The sequence below is a fragment of the Heteronotia binoei genome, chromosome 15 (assembly GCF_032191835.1).
Source record: "Heteronotia binoei isolate CCM8104 ecotype False Entrance Well chromosome 15, APGP_CSIRO_Hbin_v1, whole genome shotgun sequence".
NCBI lineage: Eukaryota > Metazoa > Chordata > Lepidosauria > Squamata > Gekkonidae > Heteronotia > Heteronotia binoei.
In genome coordinates this window covers 5,667,153-5,693,676 of record NC_083237.1, presented here as the reverse complement: position 1 = coordinate 5,693,676, position 26,524 = coordinate 5,667,153, and the positions used below count along the sequence as shown (strand labels likewise).

Genomic DNA, 26,524 nt, shown 5'->3' with positions numbered 1-26,524 from the left:
TCTTATCGTGTCCCTGTGCTAAATGGTGAGCCGCCTCAGTGCCCCTTTGAAGGGCAGAAAAGCAGGGCGCATATTTCTAAATAACAATAAAAGTGAGACAATCCACCTCCCTTGAGGGGGGGGCGTTAATCTTGACTTTTAAAGCCTCCGTCAACCATTCCTTAATGCCCGTGGTTCTTTACAAAAGCTTGTGAGTGAAAGAGATCAGTCCCTGCCGAACTTCCAGGTGGGGCCTGCCCGGCAGTTTCCTGCAATTACAGCAGATCTCTGGATGGCAGAGATCAGTTCTGCTGAAGAAAATGGCTGCCTCGGAAGGCGGAGCCTGTGGTTCTGTACACCCCCGAGGTCCCTCCTAGGGTTGCCAGGTCTGATCAAGAAATAGCTGGGGACTTTAGGGGCGGAGCCAGGAGACTTTGGGGGTGCAGCCAGGAGCAAGGGTGTGACAAGCACAGTTAAACTCGGAAGGGCGTTCTGGCCATCACATTTAAAGGGACCGCACACTTTTTAAATGCCTTCCCTCCATTTGGAATAATGAACAATAGGGACATCTTCTTTTGGGGGTCATAGAATTGGACCCCACGGTCCAATCCTTTTGAAACTTGGGGGTTCGTTTGAGGAGAGGCACCGAATGCTATGCTGAAAATTTGGTGCCTCTACCTCAAAAAACAGCCCCCCTCAGAGCTCCAGATACCTGTGGATCAATTATCCATGATTTCCAATGGGAATCGGTCTCCACAGGGAATAATGGAGTGCCCAGCAGACGTTTCCCTTCCCCACCCCGCTTTCTGATGACCCTGAAGCGGGGGGAGGGCCTTCAAACCGGGGGATCCCCTGCCCTCACCTGGGAATTGGCAACCCTAGTCGCTCTCAAGGCTCCATCCCCAAATCTTCAGGAAGGACAGGAGAGGAGAAAGCAAACCCTGTATTGGTTTGGGATGAAGAAACCCGGGGCTTTTCTTGTAACAGGAACTCCTTTGCCTATCAGGCCACACCCCCTGATGCAGCCAATCCTCCTGGAGCTGTAAGTTCTTGGAAGATTGGCTACATGGGGGGTGTGGCCTAATAGGGAAAAGGAGTTCCTGCTACAAAAAAAGCCCTGATTAAACCAAAGATTTCTAGAAGGCGAGCTTTGAAAGAAGGTGCTCCAGGGACATTTCAGGCAGTGGAGCGGCGGAAGGGGAAGGCGCGGACGAGGGCACATCAGCAGGTCGCAGCAGGGAAGGGCAGGCCGGTCCCCGCATGCCAGAGGCCCACCCACCACGGCACGCAGGGCTCAGTAAAAAAGCCCAATGTTGACAACTCCAGGAGGGAGTGTCCCTTGGTGCGCCACGGGGCGTCTGCAGGCCCCTCTTGGCAGGAACTTCTGCACACTAAACAGAGACCTTCCTCTTCCAGCCGAGGAAGACACAGGCGCTTCCGTTCCTGGAGGCTGGGATGGCCGCGCACCCACTGCGAGGGCTCGGTTGTGTAAGAATGTTTGGGTACCCAACGGTCCTCTCTTGGTGTACAGGAGGGGCCCCAGCTTGCAGCCTTGCAGATCCATGTAGTGCAAAAAGGCCCCAGGGCAACTAAAAATATGCAGGAACCTGTGGGGGGGGGGAGGAGGCGTGTGGAGTCAAGGAGCTGGGGAGGGAAGAGTCAGGGAGTCAGGATCTCTTGGCGCATTTGCACAGTCTGACCTCCTGACCCAGGTTGTTAAAGAATGTCAGGCATGAATTGCTCAATGCAAGGTGTGTGTGTGTGTGTGTTATTATAGGACAAAGTGGGGTTTGAACTTCCCCTGCCTGGAAGTTCAAGGTCCCAAAGAAGACTGGAACAACCTCCCAAAGATAAGGCAGCCATGGGTGGGAAAGCAAACCAGTCTTTGGATGCCAACAACCTCCGCTTCTGGACTAAGGCAGGGGGTGGCCAAACTGTGGCTCGGGAGCCACATGTGACTCTTTCACACATGCTGTGCGGCTCTTGAAGCCCCCACCTCTCCGTTGGCTGGCTTAGAGAAGGCATTTCTCTCTTTCATTCACTTCTTCAAGGCAAGTTGGTGGCTTGGAGAAGGCAGTTAAAGTGGCTTTTTTCCACCTCTCCCTCCCCCGTTTATTTGCCTGCCTTCCTGTCTTGCGTCTCTCCGACATCTGATGTTCACGTCTTGCGGCTTTCAAACATCTGACCTTTATTCTATGTGGCTCTTTCATTAAGCAAGTTTGGCCACCCTTGGACTAAAGTATGGAACGGTGCGATTCCAGCATTCTGTGGAACGGAGAACACCCCCTGGCTATGATATTTTAAAAACGGTGACATTTGTTGCGACTGCAACCAATGTTTCCTGCAGAGTCTTGTGAGCAAAAAATTCTACTTTGTGAGCTGCTGGCATCAAAGTTGGGAGCTGCTGCATCATTTAGTTTGCTCTGGGGCCGTCCTTCCTGAACTAGGACAAAAATGTGTGAGCCGGAGGCTACAAACCTGCGAACCAGCTCACACTCACTCAGCTGAGAGGGAACACTGACTGTAACACTATTTTGAACTCTAGGGGTGAAACACTTTGGGATGTTCCTGTTCTTACTATTTCTGTTCCGTGTGTTTTCAGGTCTGACTTGGACGTTATTAAGTGTGACGTTTGTTTGAATGAGATAAATTTACAATAGTTTTTGCATATTTCCTTCTTCTTGTTTCTTCACACGGAGGCTTAAGCTTTGATTCTCTCAATTCCTTCCGTGTTTCTCACTTGTGTTGCTTATCCTGAACCAGACACTCGGTCCAATATGGTCAGTATTATCTACTCAGACTGGCAGCGGCTCTCCAGGGTCTCTGGCAGAAGTCCCTCGCTTTACCTCTTGCCTGGTCCTTTTAACTGGAGATGCCGGGGATTGAACCTGGGACCTTTTGCATGCCGAGCAGAGGCTCTGCCACTAAGCCACAGAGCTTCTCCTTTAGTCTCCAGGATCTCAGGCAGAGGTCTTTCCCATCACCTCCTGCCTGGTCCTTTTAACTGGAGATGCTGGGGATTGAACCTGGGACCTTTTGCATACCAAGCAGAGGCTCTGCCACTAAGCCACAGCCCTTCTCCTTTAGTCTCCAGGGTCTCAGGCAGGTCTTTCCCATCACCTCCTGCCTGGTCCTTTTAACTGGAGATGCTGGGGATTGAACCTGGGACCTTTTGCATACCAAGCAGAGGCTCTGCCACTGAGCCACAGCCCTTCTCCTTTAGTCTCCAGGGTCTCAGGCAGAGGTCTTTCCCATCACCTCCTGCCTGGTCCTTTTAACTGAAGATGCCGGGGATTGAACCTGGGACCTTCTGCATGCCGAGCAGAGGCTCTGCCACTGAGCCACATCCCCTCTAGTTCAAATATGAACACATATGAAGCTGCCTTATACCGAATCAGACCCCTGCTCCTTCAAAGCCAGCAGCATCTGCTCAGACTGGCAGCTGCTCTTCATAGTCTCAGGCAGAGAAAGGTCTGTCTTGTCCCTTCCTGCCTGATCCTTTTAACTGGAGATGCTGGGGATCGAACCTGGGACCTTTTGAGTGCCAAACAGATGTTCTACCACTGAGCCACAGCCCGTCTTTGGCACCTGCCTACCCCAGGCAAAGAGAACTGCTAGTGTGCGTTGTCCCCTTGAAGTCTGCCTGACAGAAGAAAAAACAACAACTGTGCAATAAAAGTGATATTAAAAAAACCTTGGTTCTCATATATCCAAATCTAATAACATTCAAAGACACCACATAACACGGAAAAAACAACAACAATTCTATACATCAGGGAGAGTCCCGCTGCAGAAAACAAAGAAATCTTGTTCAAGTTCATATACAAAAAAGTTCACATAAAGCAGCTTCTTCAAAATTTTTCAAAATTTCCTGCATGGAATCCAATCCCCTGAAGATATCTGGCTCCAAAGGCAAAAGTTCTCCTTATGCATCAGTCGACGCAGGATCACGTTTCACATTACGATGCTTTTTCGAGAGCCAATCCGTTCTGAAAAATTCTCAATCTGACATCATGCAAAGATACTTAATACGCTGAATGCTTTAGGTGAACTTTTTTTGTACATCAACTTGAACAAGATTTCTTTGTCTTCTGCAGTGGGACTCTCCCTGATGTATAGAATTTTTTTTTTACCGTGTTACATGGCATCTTCGAATGTTGTTAGATTTGGATACATATGAACCAAGGTTTTTTTTTAATATCACTTTCCTTGCACAGTTGCTTTTTTTCCTTCCGTTTCGTACCGTGTTGCCACTTGCTGTTCCTGACAAGCGGATAAGGCAGAAGATGAATCTGGAAGAGGAACGGGAGGGACCGTGTCCTTCCAGTCGGCCCGCTGCTGACTTCACCCTCTCCTAAGCCCTCTCTGCCAGTCACAGGGCACTGCCCTTCAGCTCCCAGATGGGTTCCCACGCTGCCTTCCCTCCGTCTCTTCACAGGGCAGGCGAGAAGCGGAAAGCGGTCAAGTGGCGTGCACCCAAAAAACCCCACAGAGTCAGGAGCGGCAGCTAATCCCCCTTGAACTGTCACCCGCCTAGGCGAGAAGGGCTGGGCGCTGGGAAACAATCCCTAGGTACACTTTTACTCATTGTGAAACCATTCCTCTTCGTGCCCGGACCTCCACGCCTCGAGGCTGAGGGAGCGCTGCCCTGACTCATGACCCCGCATGCCCCTTGCTGTGTTGGGAAAAGAGCCTTTTGGAGCCCTGGCGAGCTGGGCACAGAGCCCGGATGTCTGGCTGCCCCCTCTTTGACACTTGTAGGGGAGGAGCCCAAGTAGAAGGATGGCTCCCGCTCCAACAATAGAAGGTTAATCTCCAGGCCTGGCAAAGGAGAGCCACTCCTAGTCTAAAAACACGCCCTGCTGGATCAGAGCGGTGGTCCATCTAGTTCAGCATCCTGCCTCACACAGCAACCAACCAGTTCCTCTAGAGGGCCAACAACAGGGCACAGAGGCTGAGGCCTTCCCCTGAGAAGAACATCAGAAGAGCCCTGCTGGATCAGACCAGTGAGGGTCCATCTAGTCCAGTCTCCTGTCTCACACAGTGGCCAACCAGTTCCTCTGGAGGCCAACAACAGGACAGAGAGACTGAGGCCTTCCCATGAGAAGAACATCAGAAGAGCCCTGCTGGATCAGACCAGGGAGGGTCCATCTAGTCCAGCCTCCTGTCTCACACAGTGGCCATCTAGTTCCTCTGGAAGGCCAACAACAGGGCAGAGAGGCCGAGTCCTTTTTAAGAACACCAGAAGAGCCCTGCTGGATCAGACCAGTGAGGGTCCACCTAGTCCAGCCTCCTGTCTCACACAGTGGCCAACCAGTTCCTCTGGAGGGCCAACAACAGGGCAGAGAGGCCGAGGCCTTCCCCTGAGAAGAACATCAGAGGAGCCCTGCTGGGTCAGACCAGTGAGGGTCCATCTAGTCCAGCCTTCTGTCTCACACAGTGGCCAACCAGTTCCTCTGGAGGCCAACAAGAGGGCAGAGAGGCTGAGGCCTTCATAAGAACATCAGAAGAGCCCTGCTGGATCAGAACAGGGAGGGTCCATCTAGTCCAGCCTCCTGTCTCACACAGTGGCCAAACAGTTCCTCTAGAGGGCAAGCAACAGGGCAGAGAAACTGAGGCCTTTCCCTGATAACAATATTAGAAGAGCCCTGTTGATCAGTCCAGGGAGAGTCCATCTGTTCCAACCTTCTGTCTCACACAGAGACCAGACAGTTTCTCCGGAGGTCCAACAACAGGGCACAGAGGATGAGTCCTTCCTCAGTGTTAAGAACCTAAAATCAGAAGAGCCCTGCTGGATCAGACCAGTGAGGGTCCATCTAGTCCAGCCTCCTGTCTCACACAGTGGCCAACCAGTTCCTCTGGGGGGCCAACAGCAGGGCAGAGATGCTGAGGCTACCTCCAGTGTTGCCTCCTGGAACTGGGATTGAGGTTAGTGGCCTCTAAATGCGGAGGCTCTGTTTAGCCACCACAGCTAGAAGTAACTGTCAGACGTGTCCTGCACAAATCTACCTAATCCGCCTTTATCACCATCAGTGCCTGCGACCATCGCTACATCCAGGGAAGGAATAGGAGGAACGGAGGGGGACCACGGTTTGCTGAGGCTGTTCTGCCATCCATTCCTGAGGGGGGGGGGAAAGGATCCAGAGGGGCATCTCTGTCATCCAACTTGCCTAAAAGTCCACTTTGAAACTAGGGGCAGCGGCTTCCTCCCAAGTCACTGAAGATAAGCAAAAGGCACCGTCTCTCTAGGGCCCCCTCCTTTAACCAGTCCTGACCCAGACAGCTCTTTCCAGGTGGCGAGATGTCAGACATCCTGGAGATCCTGAAGGGCACTAAGAGGAGAGGGAAAGCCATGGTTTTGCCAAAAAAAAAATGTGACACAAAGTGTTGGACTGGAGGGACCATGTTGGATCAGGCCAAAGGCCCATCCAGTCCAACACTCTGTGTCACATAAGAACAGAAGAGAAGCCATGTTGGATCAGGCCAATGGCCCATCCAGTCCAACACTCTGTGTCACATAAGAACAGAAGAGAAGCCCTGCTGGATCAGGCCAATGGCCCATCCAGTCCAACACTCTGTGTCACATAAGAACATACGAGGAGCCATGTTGGATCAGGCCAATGGCCCATCCAGTCCAACACTCTGTGTCGCTCCACCTTCCGATTTGGACACTCCCCCAGTGGTGTGGCATCCCATTCCTCTGGCTGATCTAGAGACCTGACTCATGTGGGGTAGGGGGCCGTGGCTCAGAGGCAGAGCATCTGCTTGGCACGTGGAAAGTCCCAGGTTCGATTCCTGGCATCTCCAGTTAGAAGAATCAGGCAGTGGGTGATGCAAAGGACCCTGGAGAGCTGCTGCCAGTCAGAGTAGACAAGACTAACCTTGGGAAGCAGAGGATTAGCCTGACCCAGCAGGAAGCAGCTTTGCATGCTGATTGGCTCAGCAGATGGCGGCCTCCTGTGCCTTGGCTCAGCAGGTGGCGGCCTCCTGTGCCGATTGGCTCAGCAGGTGGCGGCCTCCTGTGCCGATTGGCTCAGCAGGTGGCGGCCTCCTGTGCCGATTGGCTCAGCAGAAGGCGGCCTCCTGTGCTGATTGGTTCAGCAGGTGGCGGCCTCCTGTGCTGATTGGCTCAGCAGATGGCAGCCTCCTGTGCTGATTGGCTCAGCAGAAGGCCGCCTCCTGTGCTGATTGGCTCAGCAGAAGGCCACCTCCTGTGCTGATTGGCTCAGCAGAAGGCCACCTCCTGTGCTGATTGGCTCAGCAGATGGCCAACTCCTGTGCTGATTGGCTCAGCAGAAGGCTGCCTTATGTGCTCATTCATGGGCTCTCTGGTTTGCTCCCAGGAGGGCACGTAAAACAACCTGCATCTCTAGCAAGACAGTATTTCCCCTCCCACCCCCGAAATACTGCATTACAAGCGAGTACAAGCTGTTGGCACTCTCCTTCCAACCTTTGAGAAGGACTTCCTCCGTGATCCGGCCTTGCTGGTGAGGATCCGGGTGCAGCTCCGGCAGGAGGCGGCTGCGGTAATGCCAGGAGGAGTAGTTGGAGAAGTTCCGGCTGATGAGGTTGTCGCTGAAAGCCAGTTCGTCTTCGGGAGGGACCAGGGAGCGCTGCACCACAAAGCGCCGGTAATCCCAGCAGTGAACTGCAGAGGGCAACACAGAGAGGGAAGGAGGAGCTCAAGCGCGAGGGTCAGAGGTCAGCCCACCCTGCAAGCAAACTCCCCGGACGATCTCCTGAACTTGACATTCGGTGGTTGGCTCCGCCTCCTGCGGCAGCCATTTTGTGGCTGAGTCCACCACCCCGTGTCAGAAGTCCTAAGATGCTCACACACTAGGAAAGGCTGGGGATGCCTGCTCCAAGGTCAGAGCTGAAGGGAAGGCTGCGGAAATTCTCAACCAAAGGGGGCAGGGCTGGGAGGGACAGGGTGGGGGGTGGGGGAAGGAGAGGCTCACAGTTGCGTTCGTCACTCTCCAGGAACTTGTTGCACAGCTCCAGCTCGCGGGCCCAGTCCGGCTCCGGGATGTGCTCCATCACCCAGCAGCGGTGGTGCCACGTGCCGTAGGATTTGGGGTTGACACGCAAGCAGGACTCCAGGAAGGAAAGCTCTGCCTTGCAGAGGGCCTGCATCTCTTCCGGGGTCCTGCGATGGAAGAAGAAGAGATTGGATTTATATCCCGCCCTATACTCGGAATCTCAGAGAGGTCCCAATCTTCTCCCCACCCCCCCAAAAAGACACCCTGTGAGGTGGGTGGGGCTGAGAGAGCTCTCCCAGAAGCTGCCCTTTCAAGGACAACTCCTGCCAGAGCTATGGCTGACCCAAGGCCATTCCAGCAGCTGCAAGTGGAGGGGTGGGGAATCAAACCCGGTTCTCCCAGATAAGAGTCCGCACGCTTAACCATGACACCAAACTGGCTCTCAGAAGAAGACTGAAGATTTATACCCCACTCTTCTCTCTGAATCAGAGTCTCAGAACGGCCTAACATCTCCTTTCCCTTCCTCCCCCACGACAGACACCTTGTGAGGTGGGGGGGGGGGCCGAGAGAGCTCTGACAGAAGCTGCCCTTTCAAGGACAACTCCTACGAGAGCTATGTCTGACCCAAGGCCATTCCAGCAGCTGCAAGTGGAGGAGCAAGGAATCCAACCTGGTTCTCCCAGATAAGAGTCCATGCACTTAACCACTTAGCAAGAGCTATGGCTGACCCAAGGCCATTCTAGCAGGTGCAAGTGGAGGAGTGCGGAATCAAACCCGGTTCTCCCAGATAAGAGTCCGCACACTTAACCACTACACCAAACTGGCTCTCCATGAGTGGAAAGGGTGGGGGTGGAAGCACTTTGTGAGTTTATCACCCTCTCTCCCCCCCACTTGCATCCTGCTCCCTCCTCCCCACTCACTCCTCTTGCAGGTGGAGGAAAGTGTCCCGCCGGAAGTTCCAGAGGGTGGCAAAGTCTGGGTTGACGCTCAAGATCTGGCTGGTCAGCTCCAGGGCTTCTTTGTCCAGCTGCCCCAATTTCCTCTGCGGGAGAAAGGAAGGCCAAAGGTCTGCGCTAGCGTTCCCTCCGAGCTGAGTGAGCGTGAGCTAGCTCACCGTTTTTTGTAGCCTCGAGCTCACCGCGTTTTGTCTCAGCTCAGGAAAAAATGGCCCCCGAGCGCGCTAATTCATGCATTCGCTCACAGCTTTAAGGCCAGTAGCTCACAAAGTAGAATGTTTGCTCCCAAGATTCTGCAGCTTAGAGGGAGTATTGACTCTCGTCGCCTGGGTCCATGCTCCTGACCCCAATGTGGGAGGGGCTTGCTGCCCAACGCAAGGGGCAACAGCCAGGAGACAAGGACACCCCGCATTCTAAAACAAAGCAGGAGTTCGGTGGCACCTTTAAGACCAAGTTCTACTCAGAATGTAAGCTTTCATAGAAACAGCCCCGTGGCGCAGAGTGGTAAAGCTGCAGTACTGCAGTCGGAGCCTTCTGCTCACGACCTGAGTTTGATCCCAGCGGAAGCTGGTTCAGGTAGCTGGCTCCAGGTCAGCTCAGCCTTCCATCCTTCCGAGGTTGGTAAAATGAGTCCCCCAGCTTGCTGGGGGGAAAGTGTAGATGACTGGGGAAGGCAATGGCAAGAAAAGGAAAGGTCCCCTGCGCAAGCACCAGTCATTTCCGACTCTGGGGTGACATTGCTTTTACAACGTTTTCACGGCACACTTTTTACAGAGTGGTTTGCCATTGCCTTCCCTCATCTTTTACACTTTCCCCCCAGCAAGCTGGGGACTCATTTGACCGACCTCGGAAGGATGGAAGGCCGAGTCAACCTTGGACCGGCTACCTGAATCCAGCTTCCGCCGGAATCGAACTCAGGTCGTGAGCGGAGAGTTCAGATCACAGTACTGCAGTACTGCTGCTTTACCACTCTACCACCCCGTAAAAAAGTCTGCCGTGAAAATGGTGTGAAAAGCAACGTCACCCCAGAGCCGGAAACGACTGGTGCTTGAACAGGGGACCTTTCCTTTCCTAGTTACGGAGTTCTTGCTAAGAAGGGAAGGGCTCGTGGATCAAACTTTCCCGCTGGGACTTGGGGATGTTTAGTCTGGAGAAGAGGAGGTTGAGGAGCAGGGACAAGACTGCTCTCTTGAAGTCTCTGAAGGGCTGTCCCTCAGAGGAGGGGCAGGGAGCTATTCCTGTGCGCAGCAAAGGAGAGGACTTGCAAGAGCGGGTGTAAATGAAGGGCAAGAAGGTACCGGCTGGCTATTAGGAAAAACTTTTTCCACGTGTCAGGGATGCTCTAGGCTGATCCTGCATTGAGCTGGGGGGTTGCACTAGGTCAAACTCATTTGTTAGGAGGGTTGGATGTGACATAAATAAGACCTTGTCGGGTTGGGCCGTGCGAGTCATGAAATGTAATGCCAGGTAGCAGAGATATAACCTTTACAAAGGACACAGATAAACACAAAGGTGGTTTTTTTTTTTTAAAGCTTAAAATAAAACCTGCTTAAAACATGAGCACTCAGTGGTCTTAAAGGTGCTTTCTTTGTATCTCTCCTGCACAATCCAGGGAACTGGGCCAAGGAAGCTCTGGCCCTTTCCTTCCTTCCCCAGGGGACCAAGAGGGGAAGGAACTTCAGCCAACAGAAGGAAAAAGAGGCTTGGCTCAATAGCTCTGCAGTGTGATTGAGAGGGCCTGGCAAAGCAAGTTCTATTTCCTCCCCACTTCCTCCCCAAGAGAGGAGCCTCAGCCAATGGAGAAAACAGAGGCTTTGCTCTGTAGCTCCTGTGTAAATGTGTGTGTGTGTATATATATGTGTGTATATGTATATGTGTGTGTATACACACATACACATATATTGGCCACTGTGTGACATAGAGTGTTGGACTGGAGGGGCCATTGGCCTGATCCAACATGGCTTCTCTTATGTTCTTATGTGACACAGTGTTGGACTGGATGGGCCATTGGCCTGATCCAACATGGCTTCTCTTATGTGACACAGAGTTTTGGACTGGATGGGCCAGTGGCCTGATCCAACATGGCTTCTCTTATGTTCTTATGTGACACCGAGTGTTGGACTGAATGGGCCATTGGCCTGATCCAACATGGCTTCTCTTATGTTCTTATGTGACACAGAGTTTTGGACTGGATGGGCCATTGGCCTGATCCAACATGGCTCCTCTTATGTTCTTATGTGTCACAGAGTGTTGGACTGGAGGGGCCACTGGCCTGATCCAACATGGCTTCTCTTATGTTCTTATGTGACACAGAGTTTTGGACTGGATGGGCCATTGGCCTGATCCAACATGGCTCCTCTTATGTTCTTATGTGTCACAGAGTGTTGGACTGGATGGGCCACTGGCCTGATCCAACATGGCTTCTCTTATGTTCTTATGTGACACAGAGTTTTGGACTGGATGGGCCATTGGCCTAATCCAACATGGCTCCTCTTATGTTCTTATGTGTCACAGAGTTTTGGACTGGATGGGCCATTGGCCTGATCCAACATGGCTCCTCTTATGTGTCACAGAGTTTTGGACTGGAGGGGCCACTGGCCTGATCCAACATGGCTCCTCTTATGTTCTTATGTGTCACAGAGTTTTGGACTGGATGGGCCATTGGCCTGATCCAACATGGCTCCTCTTATGTTCTTATGTGACACAGAGTTTTGGACTGGATGGGCCATTGGCCTGATCCAACATGGCTCCTCTTATGTTCTTATGTGTCACAGAGTTTTGGACTGGAGGGGCCACTGGCCTGATCCAACATGGCTCCTCTTATGTGTCACAGAGTTTTGGACTGGAGGGGCCACTGGCCTGATCCAACATGGCTTCTCTTATGTTCTTATGTGTCACAGAGTTTTGGACTGGATGGGCCAGTGGCCTGATCCAACATGGCTTCTCTTATGTTCTTATGTGACACAGAGTGTTGGACTGGAGGGGCCATTGGCCTGTTCCAACATGGCTTCTCTTATGTTCTTATGTGACACAGTGTGTTGGGCTAGATGGGCCATTGGCCTGATAAAACAGGGCTTCTCTTATGTTCTTATGTGACACAGAATGTTGGACTGGATGGGCTATTGGCCTGATCCAAAATGGCTTCTCTTATGTTCTTATGTGACACAGAGTGTTGGACTGGATGGGCCACTGGCCTGATCCAACAGGGCTTCTCTTATGTTCTTATGTGACACAGAGTGTTGGACTGGATGGGCCATTGGCCTGATCCAACATGGCTTCTCTTATGTTCTTATGTGACACAGAGTGTTGGACTGGATGGGCCATTGGCCTGATCCAACAGGGCTTCTCTTATGTTCTTATGTGACACAGAGTGTTGGACTGGATGGGCCATTGGCCTGATCCAACATGGCTCCTCTTATGTTCTTATGTGTCACAGAGTTTTGGACTGGATGGGCCATTGGTCTGATCCAACATGGCTCCTCTTATGTGTCACAGAGTTTTGGACTGGAGGGGCCACTGGCCTGATCCAACATGGCTCCTCTTATGTTCTTATGTGTCACAGAGTTTTGGACTGGATGGGCCATTGGCCTGATCCAACATGGCTCCTCTTATGTTCTTATGTGACACAGAGTTTTGGACTGGATGGGCCATTGGCCTGATCCAACATGGCTCCTCTTATGTTCTTATGTGTCACAGAGTTTTGGACTGGAGGGGCCACTGGCCTGATCCAACATGGCTCCTCTTATGTGTCACAGAGTTTTGGACTGGAGGGGCCACTGGCCTGATCCAACATGGCTTCTCTTATGTTCTTATGTGTCACAGAGTTTTGGACTGGATGGGCCAGTGGCCTGATCCAACATGGCTTCTCTTATGTTCTTATGTGACACAGAGTGTTGGACTGGAGGGGCCATTGGCCTGTTCCAACATGGCTTCTCTTATGTTCTTATGTGACACAGTGTGTTGGGCTAGATGGGCCATTGGCCTGATAAAACAGGGCTTCTCTTATGTTCTTATGTGACACAGAATGTTGGACTGGATGGGCTATTGGCCTGATCCAAAATGGCTTCTCTTATGTTCTTATGTGACACAGAGTGTTGGACTGGATGGGCCACTGGCCTGATCCAACATGGCTTCTCTTATGTTCTTATGTGACACAGAGTGTTGGACTGGATGGGCCACTGGCCTGATCCAAAATGGCTTCTCTTATGTTCTTATGTGACACAGAGTGCTGGACTGGATGGGCCATTGGCCTGATCCAACATGGCTTCTCTTATGTTCTTATGTGACACAGAGTGTTGGACTGGATGGGCCATTGGCCTGATCCAACATGGCTTCTCTTATGTGACACAGAGTGTTGGACTGGATGGGCCATTGGCCTGATCCAACATGGCTTCTCTTATGTGACACAGAGTGTTGGACTGGATGGGCCATTGGCCTGATCCAACATGGCTTCTCTTATGTGACACAGAGTGTTGGACTGGATGGGCCATTGGCCTGATCCAACATGGCTTCTCTTATGTTCTTAAGCGGTGATGCAGAAGGAAGCAAGAGAGAGGGAGAAGGAAGCAGACAACAGCCAGTTGCTCAGGGGCCTGATAGGAGCCTTCCAGGGGACTGATTTGGCCCCCAGGTCTAATGTTTGACACCCCTGGACTAAATGGCCCGTATGGCTCCTTCCAACTCCCCTGACCCATGCACTGCAACATCTTTGAGGCCTCTCTTTGCCCCCCCAGGGTCTGTTCCTGCCCACCCCCAAGCCTCACCTTTTCAAAGATGGCTTTGGTGGCCGTCACATAATGGTGCAGCTTCTTCTCCCGCTCCAGGCGTTTGGCTTCTGCCTGCTCTTCTGTCGTCTTGACCTTCAGCCTCCCGTGCTGGCAGGGGAAAGAGAGCAGAAAACAACCACGTAGAGGTGACTTTTGTCTGGGAGCGGTGTCTGTGTGCAGGCGGGAAGAAAGGAAACTACCAGGACAGAGAGCGGCTGGGAGAAGTCATTATTATTAACTTCATTTATACTCCCACTTTTCTGTCCAACAGGGAGCCACAGTGGCTTCCAACAGTCTCCTTTTCTTCCTCACAACAACCCCGTGAGGTAGGTCAGGATGAGAGCATGCGACTGAAGAAGAAGAAGATTGGCAGATTTATACCCGACTCTTCCCTCTGAATCAGAGACTCAGAGCAGCTCACAATCTCCCATGTCTTCCTCCCCCCACAACAGACACCCTGTGAGGTGGGTGGGGCTGAGAGGGCTCTCACAGCAGCTGCCCTTTCAAGGACAGAGACTCAGAGCGGCTTACAATCTCCTATATCTTCTCCCCCCACAACAGACACCCTGTGAGGTGGGTGGGGCTGAGAGGGCTCTCACAGCAGCTGTCCTTTCATGGACAGAGACTCAGAGCGGCTTACAATCTCCTATATCTTCTCGCCCCACAACAGACACCCTGTGAGGTGGATGGGGCTGAGAGGGCACTCACAGCAGCTGCCCTTTCAAGGACAACTCTTGCGAGAGCTATGGCTGACCCAAGGCCAATCCAGCAGCTGCAAGTGGAGGAGCGGGGAATCAAACCCGGTTCTCCCAAATAAGAGTCCGCGCACTTCACCACTACACCAAACTGGTTCTCTCACCCAAGGCACCCAGCAAGCTTTCACAGCAGAGTGGGGATTTGAACGTGGGTCTCCCAGATCCTAGCCGGGCACTCTAACCACTACCTCACCCTGACTCTCTAGCTGAGGGGTATGTAGGCGGGAAGTAGGAAAGCCCCCCGACTTACCATATTGACAGCACTGCAAAAACGACTCCAAAAGGGCAAATGAACGAATCACGTCTCCTAGGAAAGAAAGATGAAAGGAGCTTTGTGGGAAGATCTTATTATTCATGTTTTGATTTCGCCTTCCTACCAGGAAAGCAAGCCAATGGCGGGCACGGTTCCCCACTGCTTTGTCCTCAAAACCACCCAGCACTGATGGTTGGGGGGGAGAGGGAAGTGACTGGCCCAAAGGTCCCCACCCCCTGGTTCAGTAGGGATTTGCTTGGGTCTCTCTCATCCGAGACCTGCATTTTATCTGCCACACCAGGGGGGGGCCAAACTTGCTTAACGTAAGAGCCACACAGAACAAACGGCAGAGGTTCGAGTGCCGCAAGACGTGAACAGGAAGGAAGGAAAAATAGATGAGGAGAGAGGGGTGGAAAGAAAGCAACTTTAACTTTGAATGCATTCTCCGAGCTGCTAAGTGGCTTAGCTTGGAGAAGTGATTTCAAGAGAGAGAAAAGCCTTCTCCAAGCCAGCAGACGGGGAGGTGGGGGCTTCAAGATGTATGAAAGAAAAGCCACAGTTTGGCCACCCCTGTGCTACACCAAAGTGCAATTGGGGAGAGCAGTACTGGAAACCTTCTGATCGCACCTAAGTTTCAGAGTTCATGGTGGGCAAGAGCTCCGCCTGCTCTCACTGCAGCCTGGCAACAGCCCTGCGAGGTAGGCTTGGCTGGGAGAATGTGCCTAGTCTCTCTGTGAGCTCCACGTGCCAAGCAAGTTTGATTTGGATTCCCCTGCCCTGCACAGACCTCAGCTGAACTGACAGCTTGCTGGACCAATGCGGGGCTTCCCTGCGTTTCAGCAGGCCTTTGGAAGCCTGCTGTGTCTGCAAATAATATCCCAGCCACTCTTTAAATAAGAACATAAGAGAAGCCCTGTTGGACCAGGCCCATCCAGTCCAGCACTCAGCATCACACAGTGGCCAAAAAACCAGGTGCCTTCAGGAGGTCCACCAGTGGGGCCAGGACACTAGAAGCCCTCCCACTGTTGCCCCCCCCTGCCCAAGCACCAAGAATACAGAGCATCACTTGCCCCAGACAGAGAGTTCCATCAATACGCTGTGGCTAACAGTCACTGATGGACCCCTGTTCCATGTTTATCCAATCCCCTCTTGAAGCCATCTATCCTTATAGCCGCCACCACCTCCTGTGGCAGTGAATCCCATGTTTTGATCACCTTTTGGGTGAAGAAGGACTTCCTTTTATCGGTTCTAACCCGACTGCTCAGCAATTTCATCGAACGCCCATGAGTTCTTGTATTGTGAGAAAGGGAGAAAAGGACTTCTTTCTCTACCATCTCCATCCCACGCATAACCTTGTCAACCTCTCTCATGTCACCCCGCAGTCGACATTTCTCCAAGCTAAAGAGCCCCAAGTGTTTTAACCTTTCTTCATACATGCCCACCGGCCCAAGCTGCCAGGTCCAAACTTTTGCTGCCAGCAGGAACTCGAGAGCAACTTAGGAGAGGACGGAACCATTGCTTCAAGGACTTCTACCGCATATGCAGTGTTCAAAGCACACCATGCTCATTAACCTGCAATCTTCACAACAACCCTGTTAAGACGGGCCGGTGTTATTATCCCTCTCTTGCTGATGGCTGCAGGGCAGTTTATTTATGCATCAAAGGTGGGCTACCTTTGCCAACCTCCAGGTAAGGCCTGGAGATCCGGAATCACACCAGCTCCCCAGACTCGAGAGATTTGTTCCCCTGGAGACGGTAAAATTTTCACAGAGTGAACTCTACAGCTTCACATCCCTGCTGAACTCTCCCTGGGACAGACTGGCTTAACGTAAGAGCCATATAGAGTAAAGCCAGATGAGAGCCGCAAGACATGAATGTCAGATGTTTGAGAGCCTTAAGACAGGAAGGAAGGAAGGAAGGAAGGAAGGAAGGAAGGAAGGAAGGAAGGAAGGAAGGAAGGAAGGAAGGAAGGAAGGAAGGAAGGGAGGGAGGGAGGGAGGGAGGGAAACAACTTTAACTTTAAATGCATTCTTCAAGACGCCAGGAGGCTTGGCTTGGAGAAGTGATTTAAAGAGACAAATGCCTTCTCCAAGCTGGCTGATGGGGGCTTTGAGAGCCACACAATATGTGATAAAGAGTCACGCGCCGCATTTTGGCCACCAAGCCGCAGTTTGGCCACCCCTGGTAACCAGATGTAGGTTGGGAAACTCCTGGAGATTTGGGAATGGAGCCTGGGGAGGACAGGAAGAAGAAGACGACGACGACATTGGATTTATATTCTGCCCTCCACTCAGAGCGGCTCACAATCTCCTATATCTTCTCCCCCCACAACAGACACCCTGTGAGGTGGGTGAGGCTGAGAGAGCTCTCCTAGAAGCTGCCCTTTCAAGGACAACCTCTGCCAGAGCTATGGCTGACCCAAGGCCATTCCAGCAGCTGCAAGTGGAGGAGTGGGGAATCAAACCTGGTGCTCCCAGATAAGAGTCCGCGCACGCAACCACTGCACCAAACTGGCTCAGTGGGGTACGGTGCCCTAGAGTCCCCCCTCCAAAGCACCCCTTTTCTCCCAGGGGAACTCATCTCTGCAGTCAGGAGATGAGCTGTAATTCTGGGGGGTCCCCACGTCCCACCTGGAAGCTGGCATTCCATACCCCTACCATGTTCTACTCCCATCCACCACCTCCAGGCATTTCCCAACCTGCAGCTGACAACCCTATGGCATTGGTACCCCTTTTGGAGCCAAGCCAGATGCATTCTGGGATTGAGCAAGAGAGCAGCCCTCTTGGAAGGGCTGTTGTGCACCTAACTGGAGACGCGGTGGGCTTGAACCTGGGACCTTTTCCCTGCCACGCAGGCGCCCTGCTGCCTCCGAGCCACACGCAGCCCTCCCCTCCGCAACAACGCCCGGGAGCTCAACATCCCCAAGCCTCCTCTCCTTCCCTGCCGCTTTGGACATGCCGCTTTACCTCCTCTTGAATTTCCCAGCTCCCTTGCCACCCCTCTTTGGACAGACAAATGGTCTCTTCCGCAGAAATCAGACTCCCGAAGGAAGAGACCATTCCATAAGCGGCAGGGGTGCGGTGAAACCACGGGAAGAACTGCTGGGCGGCTCCGGAAAACCCTGTTGGGGGCGATACCAACCAGCCCGGAGGGGGAGATGGGAGATGAGCCCGACCGGAGCCGAGTGGTTTCGTCCGAAGAGGCTCCGACAGCAACGAGGAGTGCCTGTGGGCGATTCCACCTGGGGAGTAGCGAGTGGGGGGGGGGGAGGAAGGGAGGTGGCGGAACGTACCATTGGAGCACCAGGAATGAGAGAGCCGAAGCCTCCGGGAAGGGCCAGAACGTCCACATTCTTAAAGGAGCAGCGTCTTTCCCCCCCCTCCCCTTAAAGGGAAGGTGGTGGCTAACCTGGAGCTGAAAGCACGTGATTAATATTAACATTTTCAGAAAAAAGGAATTTGTGCATCAAACTGCTTTGAAGCAGAGCAGGGATGAGAAAAGGATGGGCCGGGGGACCAAGGAGATAGGATTGCCAAGAAATATCTGGAGACTTTGGGGGTGGAGCCAGGAGACTTTGGGGGTGGAGCCAGGAGACTTTGGGGGTGGAGCCAGGAGCAAGGTTGTGACAAGTATAACTGAATGGAGTTCTGGCCATCACATTTAAAGGGACCGCAAACCTTTTCAATGCCTTCCTTCCATTGGAAATAATGAAGGATAGAGGCACCTTATTTGGGGGCTCATAGAATTGGACTCCCTGGTCCAATCATTTTGAAACTTGGAGGGTATTTTGGGGAGAGGGACTAGATGCTATGCTGAAACTTTGGTACCTTTATCTAAAAAAAAACAGGCCCCCAGAGCCCCAGATACCCACTGATCAATTCCCCATTATACCCTATGGGAATCGGTCTTCATAGGGAGTAATGGAGTGCCTATCAGACATTTCCCTCCCCCCCCCCTTTCTGATGATCCTGAAGCGAGGGGAGGGCCTCCAAACTGGGGGATCCCCTGCCCCACCTGGGAATTGACAACCCTACATTTTCTCCGTGGTAATTGATTTCTGATGCCCAGAGACCAAGTTCTAATTCTGGGAGATCTCCAGACCTCACCTGGAGGCTGGCAACTCTTAAAACAGGTTTTCCGGGACTGGGTGAGACCCACGCTTAAGTCAAGAACAGAGAATGAAGGGCAAGAGAGGAGTGTGCTTGGGAGACATTTCGGAACAAGGAAAATGTCCTGCGTACTCTCCTCAGGTTATGTGTAAGGCTGAATGAAGTTACTCACTGTTTAACAATCCCACTAGGCATTCCACAGAGGACAATAGTTAAGAGGTTTGTTTCTTCGGATGAGGGTTTATAGGGCCTTAGTAATGTTTGCTTCATCTCCAAGTATACAAGCAGAACACTGTTAAGGAAACAGGTGCGTCTATCCTAGACAGCACAAACACAACCCCAAGGTGCTCCACTTCCAGCCAATCCACAGCTCGAAAACTCACTCTTTGATTCCTTAAATTCTTTCTGCATGTGCTCAGAGGCGTTTTATCTGTTAATGCATTTCCTAGAGCCACTAAGCAAAGCTACGCCCTTCTAGATCCGTTGACGTCAGCGAGAAGAGCGTAACCTGGCTTAGGAAGGCACCGTGCTTGGTTAAAGAAGTCCTTAATTGTGATTTTAACATTTTAGTTTAATGCGTTTTTATGTACTTTATTGGTTTATATTGCCAGCTGCCTTCAGCTCCATAAGGAAGAAAGGTGGCTAATAAATACTTGAAAGGAAGAAAGAAAAACGTGTTCCGTGACTGAATCATAGCACTGAAAGAACATTGATACTAAGTGCCAGTGAATCACTTTTCAAAGGGAAAAAAGGGGAAAATGAGGAAATAAGAACACTGCAGGGTTTTTTCCCCATCAAATCCAGCATCCCTTTCCTTGGTATGACTGTGCATGAGTGTGACGTTATTGTGCATGAACAATAGGTCCTAATTGTTGCTTTTGGTGGGTGGGTTCCACTTTTAGTGCCAGTAAAAATATGAGCCCAGTGAAGACGAATCTGAAAACACACACACAATCTCTCTCTCTTCAGTGCTGCCCATGACATCAGAGGGGAAACTGTGAGGTGTCAAAGGCACTAGAGAACGCTACGAATGTTCAGGCCTGAGAGTGTCGTTTTTGAGTGGGGTGTGGGTGGTATCAAGCTTCCAGGGAGCACAGAATCCTTCTTAAGAGACTTTTCTTCCTGGCTGAAGAAGAGTTCTGTGATAGCAGTGGAAAGTGCCTTCCAATTGAAGCTGACTTATGGGAACCCTGTAGAGAGCCAGTATGGGGTAGTGCCGGAGTGTCATGCAGTTTGGGGGCCGAATCAGGCCCCCGGAGGTCTCCTATCAGGCCCCTGAGCAACTGGCTGTCATCTGCTTTCTTCTCCCTCTCTCTTGCTTTCTTCTGCATAACATCTTGCTTTGCCAGGCTTGCACAATTGCACAGGAGCTACAAAGCAAAACCTCTATTTTCTCCATTGGCTGAGGCTCCTCGGGGAGGAAGCAGGGAGGAATAGAAGAAGACGACGACATTGGATTTATATTCCGTCCTCCACTCAAGAATCTCAGAGCGGCTCACAATCCACTCGCAGCTGCTGGAAGGGCCTTGGATCAGCCAGAGCTCTCGCAGGAGGTCCTTGAAAGGGCGGCTTCTGTCAGAGCTCTCTCAGCCCCACCCACCTCGCAGGGTGTCTGTTGTGTGTGCGTGGGAAGGTAAAAGGATCGTTCTGAGATTTGGAGCATAGGGCGGGATATAAATCCAATATGGCCAAGCCTGCTTAACTTCCAAGATCTGAAAACGGTGGTTTGCCATTGGCTGCCTCTGTGCAGTGATCTTAGACTTCCTCACAGGATTGCCAGCCTCCAGGTGGGGCCTGGAGAACTCCCGCTTTTACAACTGATCTCCAGCTGGCAGAGATCAGCTCCCCCTGGAGGAAATGGCTGCTTCGAAAGGTGAGCTGCATGGCATTGTCCCATGCTGAGGCCCCTCCCCTTCCCAAACCACGCCCTCTCCTGGCTCCACCCCCAAAGTCTCTGGGTGGTTTCCAACACAGGCCTGGCAACCCAACTTCCTCAGAGGCTTTCCAATCCAAGTACTAACCAGTACTTTGCTTCCGAGATCTGACCAGATTGGGCTCGCCTGGGCCATCCAGCGTTTGGAGTAGGGTTGCCCAGTCCAATTTAAGAAATATCTGGGGACTTTGGGGGTGGAGCCAGGAGACTTTGGGGGTGGAGCCAAGATCAAGGCTGTGACAAGCATAATTGAACTCCAAGGCCGCGGTCACACTCACCATTAAATCCATCCCTAACCCGTCGCTATTATACCCCGCAGCTTTTTTACAACGAATTTCCTGATCAGACATCCCTCCATCCTTCAGTTCTAAGCAGCGTTGGTCCCTTCGCTGGTGGAGTTCTGGCCCTCACATTTAAAGGGACGGCACACCTTTTCAATGCCTTCCTTCCACAGGAAATAATGGATAGGGGCACCTTCTTTTGGGGCTCACAGAATTGGACCCCCTGGTCCAATCGTTTTGAAACTTGGGGGGTATTTTGGGGAAAGGCACTAGATGTTATACGGAAAATTTGGTGCCTCTACCCTAAAAAACAGCCCCTCCAGAGCCCCAGATACCCGCAGATCAATTCTCCATGATTTTCTATGGGAATAAATCTCCATAGGGAATAACAGAGTTCCCAGCAGACATTTCCCTCCCCTCCCCCCACTTTCTGACGACCCTGAAGCGGGGGGAGGGTCTCCAAACCGGGGGATCCCCTGCCCGTACCTGGGGATCGGCAACCCTAGTTTGGAGACTTGCCATCCTATAGTACGAAGGCTGCTACAGATCCTGTGACGGGTTAGCATTCCAATCCCCTTGCAGCTGGAATCATTTACAACCAGCGTAGCTGTGTTGGTCTGTGGTAGAGTCCAGTTGCACCACTGAGGGGTCCAAGGTTTCTGAAGGTATGAGAGCAGAACTTGCAGGGCTGGCCCTAGACTCTGAAGAAGAAGAAGAATTGCAGATTTATACCCCGCCCTTCTCTCTGAATCAGAGACTCTATCACAGTGGCTTACAATCTCCTATATCTTCTCCCCCAAAGACAGACACCCTGTGAGGTGGGTGCGACTGAGAGAGCTCTGACAGAAGCTGCCTTTTCAAGGACAACTCCTGCGAGAGCTACGGCTGACCCAAGGCCATTCCAGCAGCTGCAAGTGGAGGAGTGGGGAATCAAACCCGGTTCTCCCAGATAAGAGAGCTACGGCTGACCCAAGGCCATTCCAGCAGCTGCAAGTGGAGGAGTGGGGAATCAAACCTGGTTCTCCCAGGTAAGAGTCTGTGCGCTTAACCACTACACCAAACTGCCTCTCCTTTGGCATCCTAGGCAAGGCTGACTTCTGGCACACCCTCCCCCCCACTGCTAATGTCACCGAGTCACATGGAAAGGAAAAGGAAAGGTCCCCTGTGCAAGCACCGTCGTTTCCGACTCTGAGGTGACATTGCTTTCACAACGTTTTCACGGCAGACGTTTTTATGGGGTTGTTTGCCATTGCCTTCCCCAGTCTTTTACGCTTTCCCCCCAGCAAGCTGGGGACTCATTTCACCGACCTCGGAAGGATGGAAGGCTGAGTCGACCTTGGGCCGGCTACCTGAACCAGCTTTCGCTGGGATCGAACTCAGGTCGTGAGCAGAGAGTTCAGATCACACTACTGCAGTACTGCTGCTTTACCACTCTGCGCCACGGGCGGAGTCACATGGGGGGCACCCAATTTGGCACCCCCGGAAGGCTGGCGCCCTAGGCAATCACCTAGTGGAAGGGCCAGCTCCGAGAATTTGTACCCAAGAAAGGAGCTTTGACTCCTGAAAGCTTCTACCCTAAGAATTTAGTTTGTCTCTAAGGTGCTTCTGAACATGAATCGAGCCATTTGACCAGCATAGAAAGCTCCCTCCCCGTTCTGTGGGTGTTCTGCCTTCTCAATGGAAGCGGTTTCTGCCCATTATGAAGCGGAGCTGGAAGATATCTGGCGTTGGCAAGGAATCGGCCACACCCTTCAGGCATCCAGAATTTCCCATCCCGAAGGGCTGTGGCTCAAGTCGACGCCAAGAGGAAAGAGAAACGAAGAAGGTGACATTTGGGCATGAATTATATTCCTTAGGCTGGGAACACCTGGTTGACCAGGTCGGTCTGATCCTTTTTTTTGGGGCTTAAGAAGGAGCTGTCATGTAATTGGGAGCATTACTCACCTGACACTCAAGGCTCACGACTATTTCAGGAAGGGAATGCAGCCGATCTGGATCTGGCCTTTCCTAGAAGCCTTCTGGGACTGGGAGGATAACAAAGGTGCCTCTTTCGATAGTGATATCCGGAAAGCCAGTGCCAGAGGCAGACAGAAGGGCAAAGGGACTCCGAAAGGCAAACCTGCTGCTGCAAGCTGTGAAACGTGTTATTCGCATACACCGGTGGGGGTCGCCAAGTCCAATTCAAGAAATATCTGGGGACTTTGGGGGAGGAGCCAGGAGACATTGGGGGTGGAGCCGGGAACAAGAGTGTGACGAGCACGACTGAACTCCAAAGGGAGCTCTGACCATCGCATTTCAAAGGGCCGGCACACCTTTTAAATGCTTCCCCTCTGTTGGAAACAATGAAGGATAGGGGCACCTTCTTTGGGGGCTGATAGAATTGGATCCCCTGATCGAATCCTTTCGAAACGTGGTGGGTATTTTGGGGAGAGGCACTGGATGCTATGCTGAAAATTTGGTGCCTCTATCTCAAACAACAGCCCCTTCAGTGCCCCAGATACCCACGGATCAATTCTCCATTATTCCCTATGGGAATCGGTCTGCCTAGGGAATAATGGAGTGCCCAGCAGACATTTCCCACCGCACCCCCACTCCCGCTTTCTGATGCCTCTGAAGTGGGGGGAGGGCCTCGGAACCGGGATACCTCTCAGAATTCCTACCGATCTCCCGATGACAGTGGTCAGTTCCCCTGGAGGGAGTGGCTGCATTGGAGGGTGGACTGTACGGCATTGTGTCCTGCTGGGGTCCCTGCCCTCTCTAGGCTCCATCCCCAAATCTCCAGAAATTTCCCACCCGGGAGTTGGCAACACTAAATTACCCCACTTATCTCTCTTCCCTCTTCAAACCCCGCCCTCCCCAAACCTCCAGGAATGTTCCAACCCGGAGTTGGGAACCCAGTTTTACGAATCCCTTTGTGAATTGCCCCAAAGTGTCCTGTTTAAACATAAGAAGCATAAAGAGCGGGGGGAGGCCAAACTGTGGCTCTTTCACGCATATTGTGTGGCTCATGAAACCCCCACAACTCTGTTGGCCAGCTTGGAGAAGGCATTTCTTCCTTTAAATCACTTCTCCAAGCCAAGTCAGGTGGCAGCTTGAAGAATGCATTTAAAGTTGCTTTCTTTCCACCTCCCCTTTTCCATCTATTTTCCTCCCTCCCCTCCCTCCCTTGTGGCTCTCAAACAACTAATGTTCATGCCTTGAGGCTCTCAGACATCTGATGTTTATTCTGTGTGGCTCTTACGTCAAGCAAGTTTGGCCACCCCTGATAAAGAAGAATAAGGAGAAAGATCTGAAGGGCGAAGGCACACATGGGGTTAAAAAAAACACAACCACCCAAGGCTGGGCGCAATGCATTGTGGGTCAGGAGGCTACCAGTCTCGCGCGGCGCATGCCGGGATGCAGCGTGGGGAGTCTCTCGCTTTGCGCGCGTTGCATGGCGGGTAGCGCCTAGAGCGGCACGCTGAGCGCGCGGTGCATGGCGGGATGCCGCTGGCTGGGACTGGAGCGGTGCTCGCTGGGCACTCCCGGAAGGAAGTCGGTCGGTTCCGGTCCGGTAGCAGAACTGCAAGAGAGGAAGCCCTGGGGGTGAGTCCCGGACCCCAGACGCCTCCTTGGGCCTCCCTGCCTGGTTATCTTTCCCGGCCGAAGCTTCAAACTCCACCGAGGAGTCCTGGCTTCTGAGCATGGGTTTGGGGCCACGTGGGTGCGACTTTCATTCTTTTGGAGACTCAGCAGGTGGTGCATCTTAATTTTTTTAACGCCAGGGTTCCGTGTTGGCAATAGTTGTCTTGCACAGGCAGAGATTCAACAGGTGATGCGTATTTTTAAGAGTAGGGGTTCTCTGCCCACAGCAGTTGCCTTGCACAGACAGAGAATCAACAGGTGGTGCATCTTAATTTATTAGCGCCAGGGTTCTGTGTTGGCAATAGTTGTCTTGCACAGGCAGAGATTCAACAGGTGATGCGTATTTTTAAGAGTAGGGGTTCTCTGCCCACAGCAGTTGCCTTGCACAGACAGAGAATCAACAGGTGGTGCATCTTAATTTATTAGCGCCAGGGTTCTGTGTTGGCAATAGTTGTCTTGCACAGGCAGAGATTCAACAGGTGATGCGTATTTTTAAGAGTAGGGGTTCTCTGCCCACAGCAGTTGCCTTGCACAGACAGAGAATCAACAGGTGGTGCATCTTAATTTATTAGCGCCAGGGTTCTGTGTTGGCAATAGTTGTCTTGCACAGGCAGAGATTCAACAGGTGATGCGTATTTTTAAGAGTAGGGGTTCTCTGCCCACAGCAGTTGCCTTGCACAGACAGAGAATCAACAGGTGGTGCATCTTAATTTATTAGCGCCAGGGTTCTGTGTTGGCAATAGTTGTCTTGCACAGGCAGAGATTCAACAGGTGATGCGTATTTTTAAGAGTAGGGGTTCTCTGCCCACAGCAGTTGCCTTGCACAGACAGAGAATCAACAGGTGGTGCATCTTAATTTATTAGCGCCAGGGTTCTGTGTTGGCAATAGTTTTCTTACACAGGCAGAGATTCAACAGGTGATGTGTATTTTTAAGAGTAGGGGCTCTCTGCCCATGGCAGTTGCCTTGCACAGACAGAGAATCAACAGGTGGTGCATCTTACTTTTTTAGCGTCAGGGTTCTGCATTGGCAGAGATTCAACAGGTGATGCGTATTTTTAAGAGTAGGGGTTCTCTGCCTATGGCAGTTGCCTTGCACAAACAGAGAATCAACAGGTGGTACAGCTTAATTTTTTAGCATCAGGGTTCTGCATTGGCAATAGTTGTCTTGCACAGGCAGAGATTCAACAGGTGATGTGCCCTTTAAAGACTAGGGCAGGGGTGGCCAAACTGGCTCTAGAGCTTCATGTTTGTCTTTTGTACATATTGTGTGGCTCTTGAAGCCCCTGCTATCCTATCCTGCCCTGTAGCTGGCTTGAAGCACGCATTTCTCTTTTTAAATCACTTTTCTAAGTCAAGCCAGCCGGTGGCTTGGAGAATGCATTGAAAGTTGCTTTCTTTCCACCTCTCTCTCCCTTGTCTCCCTCCCCCGCCATCTATTTGCCTTCCTTCCTTCCATGTCTTGCAGCTCTCAAAAATCTGATGTTTATCTTATGTGGCTCTTACATTAAGCTTTTTGGTCACCCCTGGAGTGGGTGTTCTTGGGTTGCCTAGCACAACAGGTGATGCATCTTTTTTTTCTTTTTAAAGGCAGGGGATTCTAGTCAGGGAACAGTCGCTTTGCCCAGCCAGAGTTTCAATAGGTGATGTGTCCTATTTTTTTTTTTAAGAGTCAGGGTTTTGTTGTCTATAGTTGCCTTGCATAGCAGCAGCTCAACAGGTGGTATATTTTCTTGGCATAATAGTGAAGTAACAAAGGTAAAGTTTCACTTGGGTTTTATTTATTGAGTTCCTAAGCCTTGTGTTTTGTAACTTGCCCCCAAATGCTCACCTCTTTCAGCCAAACAATTTCCAAGGTGGCTTGTAATGAAACCAGCTGTCAGCCTACAGT

General features: G+C 51.8%; 1 protein-coding gene across 1 annotated transcript in view; it reads right to left on the bottom strand.

The window, feature by feature from the left end:
• Positions 1-17,763, bottom strand: part of LOC132584598 (geranylgeranyl transferase type-2 subunit alpha-like) — a 44,940-nt gene extending 27,177 nt beyond the window's left edge. Inside the window, 6 exon segments of the mRNA XM_060256500.1 lie at positions 7,430-7,627; positions 7,938-8,125; positions 8,879-9,000; positions 13,678-13,788; positions 14,686-14,742; positions 17,655-17,763. Coding sequence (XP_060112483.1) covers positions 7,430-7,627; positions 7,938-8,125; positions 8,879-9,000; positions 13,678-13,788; positions 14,686-14,688 — 622 coding nt within the window. The 5' untranslated portion in view covers positions 14,689-14,742; positions 17,655-17,763.
• Between the last annotated feature and the right edge of the window lie 8,761 nt (positions 17,764-26,524).